Source organism: Theobroma umbraticum, unplaced genomic scaffold (assembly GCF_002168275.2).
Source record: "Theobroma umbraticum cultivar Fairchild unplaced genomic scaffold, ASM216827v3 scaffold_81.0, whole genome shotgun sequence".
Taxonomy (NCBI): Eukaryota; Viridiplantae; Streptophyta; class Magnoliopsida; order Malvales; family Malvaceae; genus Theobroma; species Theobroma umbraticum.
Genome location: NW_018397268.1, coordinates 679,082 through 688,184, shown reverse-complemented (window position 1 = coordinate 688,184; position 9,103 = coordinate 679,082). Strand labels below are relative to the sequence as shown.

Sequence of the window (9,103 nt, the reverse complement as noted above, 5' to 3'; positions counted from 1 at the left end):
GTATGCTTTTGCTACTTCTCCTTACCCAGTTATCATAACATTAGAAGACCACCTTACACCGGAATTGCAGGCTAAAGTTGCTGAGGTTAGTCATCACTTGTTTTTGCTTTCAATTTTTCTCTTTGATGTTGTTTTTTTCTATATAATGACCTCAAATATTTTCTCATGTAGATGGTCATTCAAACATTTGGAACTATGCTGTACTACCCTGAGTCAGATTGCTTAAGTGAGTTCCCTTCACCAGAATCATTGAAACATCGAATAATTATTTCAACCAAGCCACCAAAAGAATATCTAGAGTCTAGGTCCAAAGACAATTCGTCACCAGGTGGAATGGAATTTTCTGAAGAGGAATCATCCTCAAAGGAGATGCAAGACAACAAACCTGAGTCAGAAGCTGATGATAGGGTAAGACAGCAATTAATTTTGTCGTAGCTTGACTTCCAAGTTAGCTAAGATGAGAAAACTTTGCTCATGGGTAGCAGAGTGATAGTGATCATGGTGATGAAGACTTCAACGAATGTACTCGCAAATCAGGCCAAACTGGGGCGTCTGCATACAAGCGCCTAATTACCATTCATGCTGGGAAGCCAAAGGGTGCCTTAAAGGATGCATTAAAAGTTGCGGCTAATAAGGTTAGACGTCTTAGTATGAGTGAACAAGAACTTGAAAAGGCAGCAGCATCTCACGGATCTGATGTTGTGAGGTACCTGTCAAATGCTCAAAGAAGTTTTTCCTTTCTTATCCTCTACATTCTTCTGTGCATGACCAATACCGATTCATGCTAACTTTTCAGGTTTACTCAGAAGAATATCCTGAGAATCTATCCAAAGGGTACACGTTTTACTTCCTCAAATTACAAGCCAACTATTGGATGGATGCATGGAGCTCAGATGATTGCATTTAACATGCAGGTTAACCCCAGCATTGCAGTTTTAGACTGTATTTTAATCAAAGAAACACTCTTCTTAAGCAGATAGTTGGGTGTATTTGGACTATCACAGTGTTATCAACTGTAAAACTTTCTACTAATAACATTTGAATGTCCTTTATCAGGGATATGGAAAATCACTCTGGTTGATGCACGGCATGTTTAGGGCCAATGGAGGGTGTGGTTATGTGAGAAAACCTGATTTTCTGATGCAGAAAGGATCACATGATGTGGTGTTTGATCCAAAAATAACACTGCCAGTGCAGAAAAAGTTAAAGGTGAGCATATTAGTTTGGCTCAAACTTAAATAGGTCTGCATTATGACTTTTTCTTAGAGCACTTTTGCTACTTACAGGTGAAAATATACATGGGGGATGGATGGCGGTTGGACTTTAGCCACACACACTTCGACACATACTCTCCTCCGGACTTCTACACAAAGGTTTGAAAAAAATTCTGGCTATCTGACTAACTTGAAACTGGTTGATCCTATTTCACTAGTTACTATAACAGTAGCAATATTGCTGTATATGCTTCTCATTGCAATATATGGGAAATTCCCATTTAGATGGAGCTTCTTTATACAAGATCTGCTTTATTATGGTTTGTAAAAGCTACCATCCAACTGCTTCATTTAAGTGATCAAAATGAATAAACGAGGTTCTCTTAACCACTCATAAGCGTAAACTATTAGGAACAAAAGACTTGCATTAAATTTTGTGGTAATTTTACTAAGGAACTCGAAAGATAAGCCTGTGGCCCTGGATTTGTTGGTGAAAGTAATTGATTGAGATGTGGCTCCCTCATATTTATGATATATGATGATCATAGCCTATCTACCAACCAAATGGCAGGTTTACATTGTTGGGGTGCCTGCAGATGAAGCTAAAAGGAAAACTAGGATAATTGGAGATGATTGGTCTCCTGTTTGGGATGAAGAATTCACATTTCCCCTGACTGTACCTGACCTGGCTCTGCTTAGGATTGAAGTACGCGAGTATGACATGTCAGAGAAAGATGACTTTGGTGGCCAAACATGTTTGCCTGTCTCAGACCTGTGGCCTGGGATCCGGTCAGTTCCTCTGCATGACAAAAAGGGTAAGAAACTCGCAAATGTAAGGCTTCTGATGAAGTTTGAGTTTGAATAACTAGAGTGTAGAATCATCCATCCAGGATTCTAGGCGGTTTGCCCCTTTGCACCCCATGAGGTGTATGCAGGGATAAGTCATTGTAATTAGTTGAGAGAATTTCTGATATGCTAAAATGTCTAATGTTTGTTTTTTGCACTATTCTGAAGCAATGATAGGAAATTTTGCACGCCACTCTTTTACCCTGTAGCCCAGAATTGTTACTTACTATTTCTTCTGGAAGATTTGATTGATGATCACAGATGATCTTAAAGCTTTTACCATGTCTTTCTGGAGCATATGAAAATAATTCTGTTGGCTTTGGCTGGCAAATTGGTGTCATTGACAGACCATTGTCTTATACATAAGATCTCTTCCATCTCATTGTTTCTCTAACAAAATCCCAAGCTGTTTTTCGTCTTTCGAGAGGCAAATCTGCAGTGCAATTGAGGATTGTTCTTGTAATTATCCTCTGCAGTCTAATTACAAATTTGGGTTTCCAATGCAATGCCAAGATGGGGCTTAAGTGACTTCTACTGTTCTAAATTTGAGAGAAACAAATGAAAGTATGACAGATGTTATATGCTAGACATATCCTATCCAGAAAGTACTTCATATTTTCTAGTGAAATTGTACAAAAAAAGTTGAGAAACTTTGACTAATCCCTCCATCTTTTGAAAGATAAAACACATGGGGAAAAGAACCTACCGACAAAGAAGTTAATGTGGCAACTGTGAAGTGGTCCAACATAATCAATGCTAATTTAACTTCATTTTTTACAGCTTTTTCTCATATTTTAACCAGCAATCTGCAGTAATCTATCCCCCAATCTTCTCCAGGTAGTCCACTTCATGAAAAATCTAAATATTCTCTGACAAAAGAACAAGAAAGAAAGAACCAGATAAAGGGATATCAAATCAAATATACTAATAAAAAAACTTCTTTGCACTCTGGGAAACGCAAGAGGAAAAGTCAGCCAGCAATGACATAGCAGCAAAGGGGCATGGCTTCCCCCACCTCCCCATCAAAAGGACAAACAAAAGATATTTCTATGAACAAGACTTCATTGGATTAATAACAACCTTTCATTCTTTACTTGCCCAAGAAACCAAGTGAAATAAGTTAACCACAGATTAATATAATCTATTCGTACTTCACCATTTCCCCTATAGCATTTAATGATTGTGAGAAAAAACATGAAACATGTCACATTGACCTTTCCGCAGGTCATCCAGACGATAAGATAAAGATGACCAATGCCGAATCATACAGACATTACTATGCCAATGCCATCTGTCAGTTGGGGTCCACATCCTTAGGTTGTAAATGGGACTCATACTCAGGCATGGGTCCCACAAGCTATTCCCACCCAACTCTTCTGGAAAAACTGAAAGATAACATATCATTCATCAAAGCGCTGAACCGACAGCCTCAGCAGTTAAAACTGAATAATTTCAGGTAGTGCAGATTTGCGGATTATCTTCTTGGTTTTTTCTTTTGATCAGATATTTGGGGATACCTGGAAAAACCCAATGTCCAAACAAACTTACAGGGTCTGCTTCTGCTTCCGGAGGCGGTTTAGGCTGACAGTTTCGGAGGCACCAGAGGGGATCAAGAAGTTGTTTGAACAGTACTCTGAGAATGGGATCATGAGCCTTGATGGGCTGCAGAGGTTCTTGGTTGAGGTCCAGAAAGAAGAGAAGGCCACCATAGAAGATGCTCAGAAGATTGTTGATAGTGTTAAGCATTTTCACAGAAAGGGTCTAAATCTTGAAGCTTTTTTTAAGTACCTTTTCAGTGATATTAACCCTCCTCTTGCTTCTCTTGGGGTAATAAATTTTACTCTCTCTTTTTTTGTTTTCCAATTTGGATATTGATTTATTAGGATTCGCTTTTCCTTTTCATTTATTTCTTTGGGGTTGAGTGGTTTATTTCCAAAATTTGGATTTTGAATGTGACATAGAGGATTCTTGTTTTTTGTTTGGTTGATGGGAAATTTAGGACAAAAGTTAAATTTTTGAAAGTAAGATCTTTGTTGTTTCCTGTTTGAATTTTCAACGATAAACTCAACTGAATTAAAAATGGATACTTTTCTTCTTACCCTTCTGATTTTAGTAGGAAAATTTGGTGTTTCGGATTGTGTGGGATTTAGATGGAAACAAATACTTATTTTCTGCTCAGTAAGTAATGTGTTTTGACTGGATTGGTTTGTTGCTTTCTTAGCTTTTGAGGATGATCCTGTGATGATACTGATTTGTGTGATGGCACATGTTCACCTATTTAACTTCTAGCTAAAATATGCCAATGTGTCTTTACCTTTGAACTGGTTTTGCTTTTGTTGTTCGCTTATATGCTATGTTGTTAATGTTGAGATTGGTGAAGGAAAAAGATTAGGATTAATCTTTTTGTCTGAGCTTTTGTGGTACCCCTTATCTGCAATTTACTTTTCAGTTTGATTGCGGAAAGCAAAATTATACAATTTTCTACGGTTTGTGCTGTTGTTGTTTATGTTATGTTCATTTCTTTGGTTTCAGGTGCACCATGATATGAGTGCTCCTTTGTCTCATTATTTCATATATACTGGTCACAATTCCTATCTAACTGGGAATCAACTCAGTAGTGACTGCAGCGACGTCCCTATCATAAATGCACTCAAGAGAGGTGTGAGAGTGATAGAATTGGACATATGGCCAAATTCAGCAAAAGATAATGTTGATGTTCTTCATGGAGGGTATGTTCTCGAAGAGCAAATTGTTCCCATTCAAAGCCTTTAACGTGGATGGAATTTCCATTTTCTGCAATGATGATTAATAATTTATGGAAAATGTCATACTTTCACTACAATCAGCTCATTTATTTCTGCTGATATCTTGAACATATACATCTACTTGCTACCATAAGGAAAAACTGAAGGGAGAAGAAAATATGACTTGTACAGGACATGGTTGCATTTAGTTTTTTTTCCATGGCAATAAATTAAAGGCAACACTTGCTAGTTTACGTTACAGGCACCTTGCACATACGCATGCAGTTGCCATTGTATGAGGAAACACCTACAGGAAGAAAAAACATTTCTCTTTATTAAATCTGTAACTTTGCATGTCTATCACCTGCTTGAGATACAACTGATTCCATTACTATGTGACCTCCCTCTAACTAATCTCCGTAAGTTTTAAGATAACTGTCTGTCCTAGGTCAGTCATTTTGCTTTTAAGAGAATAACAAATAATTTCTGCATACAGGACTCTGACTACTCCTGTGGAACTCATCAAGTGTTTGAAGTCTATTAAGGAGCATGCTTTTGTTGCCTCAGAATACCCAGTTGTTATAACTCTAGAAGACCATCTTACCCCAGATCTTCAGGCTAAAGTTGCCGAGGTGAGTCTTGGTGCTGTTGATGGGAATTCAAACATCTGATGTTCCCCGTAATTTATTCTTCTGTGGCTAATTTTTAGATGGTCACTCAAACATTCGGAGACGTCCTGTTTAGTCCTGGCTCAGAATGCTTAAAAGAATTCCCCTCTCCAGAGTCATTGAAGAAACGCATAATCATATCTACAAAACCACCGAAGGAATACCTTGAGGCCAAAGAAGTCAGGGACAAGGAGAATGATGCAGAGAAGGGTAAGGCTGCGAGTGACGAAGAAGCTTGGGGAAAAGAAGTTCCAGACCTTAAAGGCAGCCATGTACCTGATGATAAGGTGTCTGCTGATGCTGAGTGTGATTTTTTACTTCAAATATGTTTTACTAGCTGTTTATTTTTACATTTTACTTCCTGGTTACTGTCTTATGGCAGAATGACTTGGATGAAGAAGATGAGGACGATCCTGAAGATGGAGATAAGTCACAGCATAAACTAGCCTCAGAATATAAATGTTTAATTGCTATTCATGCTGGGAAGCCAAAGGGAGGATTAGACGTGTGTCTAAAGGTGGATCCTGATAAAGTGAGACGTCTTAGCATGAGTGAGCAAGAACTTGAAAAGGCGGCATTAACTCATGGAAAACAAATTGTCAGGTATTTAGTGAAAACTTTGGCAAATTCCGTTTATTAGAGATCATCTCTTGTTACTGTTAAGTAAAACTGTTGGTAGCTTGTTTTTCTCTATTGTGAGCATGCACCTCATTTGGTGATATTTATGCAAAGAGTATACATTTGTCTCGCCTTCTTGAGCCTTTGCTTCTACACTGCTTTGATGAATCTACTTCTAGATGATCTAAAAGTAGTGCAAAATACATGTTAATAGTGAGCTGGCTGTTTTATTTGAGTGCCTATCAGTGGCTTGGCTGGTTTGATATTAGTAGTTATTTAGAACTTTCTGTATTATCATATATTGGTCATGCTTTCCTCATTCTGATGTTTGTCCTGCTACAGGTTTACCCAGCGGAATATTCTTAGGGTATATCCGAAGGGTATACGTGTTGACTCTTCAAATTACAACCCATTAATCTGGCGTGGATTGCATGGAGCTCAAATGGTTGCGTTTAATATGCAGGTTTACAGCGCTCACCACCCCCCCCCCCCCCCCCCCCAAACCCCACCTTCCCCCTTTTTTTTGTTTGATTTTTTCCTCCCTTTAGCTATATTTTCTTAACATTCATTCTATACTAGAGAGGGTTTCCTTCTACTATTTATTTTATTAATATTTAGATGAAATAATGAGTAAAAAAGGTAGAAGTATCAGGTATGGTAATATATCTTCAACTGGTTATGGATAAGGCATAATGGTTTGCATGGCTCTAGGATATAGAGATGAAATTTGTGAAGACTATCCTAACCTAGACATTTGATCATCATTCAAGAGATAATAGTTTAATAGATATAGGAGAGGAAAATGGATGAAAGCTTTCTTGAGTGAACTTTTGCTAGTTGCTTCGCTGAATGCTAAGATTATTTTATTTTGTTGTTGGTGTGTGTACAGGGCTACGGAAGATCATTGTGGTTGATGCATGGAATGTTCAAAGCCAATGGGGGATGTGGTTATGTGAAAAAACCAGATTTCCTATTGAAGTCCGGTCCACATGATGATGTCTTTGATCCCAGAGATAGGTCGCCGGTGAAAACTTTGAAGGTGAGTGTTTACTGTTTCTCGCCATGGGATATAAAAAATTTCTTTATTCCTGAAGTACTTGTTGTATTCATCCATGTCTTTTTCCCTTATTAGCTCAATCATTATAATTTCTTCTTCTTGTTTCGGAAAGGTAACCGTGTATATGGGTGAAGGATGGTATCATGACTTCCATCACACACATTTTGATGCATATTCGCCTCCAGACTTCTACACAAGGGTAAGTTAGTATAAAGTAATACCAGTTCAATGCAAGCAACCTTTTGCATCTTGCAATACCTCCCAAAAAGATCTTCACCCCGGAATTTGGTTAATCTGTGTCCAGGTGGGGATTGCTGGAGTCCCAGCAGATACTGTGATGAAGAAAACAAAGACTTTAGAAGACAATTGGGTGCCTTCTTGGAATGAGGAATTTGAGTTCCCTCTAACTGTTCCAGAATTGGCTCTACTTCGGATTGAAGTACACGAATATGACATGTCCGAAAAGGATGACTTCGGAGGCCAAACATGCATACCAGTTTCAGAGCTAAGAAGTGGGATCCGAGCAGTTCCCCTCAACAGCCGCAAGGGTGACAAGTACAACTCTGTAAAGCTCCTTATGCGCTTTGAATTGTCTGATATAAGAGTTTAAAATTTTCTTGAAACCAACCTTCAAATTCTTTGATGGTAAGGTGAGCTTGTGTGCAGTTATCTACTAGTGTTTGCTGTGTGACATACCATGAATAACATCTGGTACGTATTGCTGCTACCATTGTGCTACCATTGTGGCGTGTAATTAGCAATATTTGTAATCTGTGCGACAAAGAATCTTACACTAGTTGTGTAATTAGCAAGTTTGATATTAGTTTATCTGTTATTGTTCCTTTACTTCCCATTGCAGAACTTTGTATTGTTTTATCATCTCCACTTGCTGGTTTCATCAATCTGCAAGCTCTGACCAGTTTTCAATCTTTTCCGAAAATACATTTTTACAACTTTTGGTTCTGTGATTTCATTCCAGGATATAAGCCTTTGCAGTGTATTTCAAGATAATGCTGAAAATCCCGGATTTATATTTGATACATTAATAATGTATAGTTTTAATATACCATTAGTTCACTAGAAAATATCACGTTGTTAATAAGCAAAAATAAAGGTTTAAATCTTGAGTTTATATATATTTGATGCATTAATAAAAGTTTTAAGTCCCAAGTTTATATATATTTTATGCTTTAACGTCATGTTGTTAATAAGTAAAAATAAAATATTAAATTTTAGATTTATATATATTTGATGCATTGATATGCATGGTTAATAAATTTGCACAATATTAATAAACAAAAATATTAAAACCATACGATATTAATAAAGAAACAATATCAATAAAAAAAATTATGATAAAAATGTACGATATCAATAAAAAAAGAATATTAATATTGTACAATATTAATAAAAAAAATATAATAAAAAAGTATGATATTAATAAACAAAAAATTAAAACAATACAATATTAATAAAAAATAATATTAATAAAAAGGGACGATTACAAAAGTAAAATATTAATAAAAAAATTAAAACTGTACAATATTATTAAAGAAAAGATATTAATAAAAAAGTTTAATATTAATAAAAAAATATTAATGGTATGAAATATTAATAAACAAAAAAAATTAAAATTATATGATATTAATAAAAAAAGTACGATAAAAAAGTACATTGTTAATAAGCAAAAAATTAATACTGTAGATATTGATAAAAATATGATATTAATAAATAAAAAATTAAAATAATACAATATTAATAAAAAAAGCATGATTAAAACGTACGGTATAAATATAAAAAATTAAAACGGTACCGTATTAATAAAAAGGGATATTAATAAAAAAATACATGATATTAATTAATCAATAAATAAATTGTTCAATATTAATAAAAAATGATAACTTGCGGTGAGCGTGGATCGAACACGCGACCTTCAGATCTTCAGTCTGACGCTCT

At 36.0% G+C, this 9,103-nt stretch overlaps 2 protein-coding genes across 2 annotated transcripts in view; both read left to right on the top strand.

Moving 5' to 3' along the window:
• LOC110425316 (Phosphoinositide-specific phospholipase C family protein) overlaps positions 1-2,479 on the top strand; it is a 3,933-nt gene extending 1,454 nt beyond the window's left edge. Inside the window, exons 3-9 of the mRNA XM_021440199.2 lie at positions 1-85; positions 172-408; positions 486-706; positions 797-914; positions 1,057-1,209; positions 1,287-1,373; positions 1,786-2,479. The exon at positions 1-85 is cut by the window's left edge and continues 51 nt beyond it. Of these exons, the coding sequence (XP_021295874.1) occupies positions 1-85; positions 172-408; positions 486-706; positions 797-914; positions 1,057-1,209; positions 1,287-1,373; positions 1,786-2,079 (1,195 nt within the window). The 3' untranslated portion in view covers positions 2,080-2,479. The remainder of the gene's footprint in view (positions 86-171; positions 409-485; positions 707-796; positions 915-1,056; positions 1,210-1,286; positions 1,374-1,785) is intronic.
• A 962-nt stretch (positions 2,480-3,441) lies between these two features.
• On the top strand, positions 3,442-7,993 carry LOC110425152 (phosphoinositide phospholipase C 2-like). Its single transcript, XM_021439967.2, has 9 exons — positions 3,442-3,887; positions 4,593-4,789; positions 5,301-5,436; positions 5,514-5,759; positions 5,855-6,075; positions 6,433-6,553; positions 6,980-7,129; positions 7,260-7,346; positions 7,452-7,993. The coding sequence occupies exons 1-9, from the start codon at positions 3,591-3,593 to the stop codon at positions 7,755-7,757; spliced, it is 1,761 nt and encodes a 586-aa protein (XP_021295642.1). The 5' UTR covers positions 3,442-3,590; the 3' UTR covers positions 7,758-7,993.
• Positions 7,994-9,103: the final 1,110 nt, after the last annotated feature.

Bases quoted from the DNA above. Each gene is read 5' to 3' on its own strand.
- LOC110425152 (XM_021439967.2), top strand. From the start codon at position 3,591: ATGTCCAAACAAACTTACAGGGTCTGCTTCTGCTTCCGGAGGCGGTTT. The intron at 4,790-5,300 runs GTATGTTCTCGA...TTCTGCATACAG, and splicing joins GTTGATGTTCTTCATGGAGG to GACTCTGACTACTCCTGTGG. The intron at 5,760-5,854 runs GTGTCTGCTGAT...GTCTTATGGCAG, and splicing joins GCCATGTACCTGATGATAAG to AATGACTTGGATGAAGAAGA.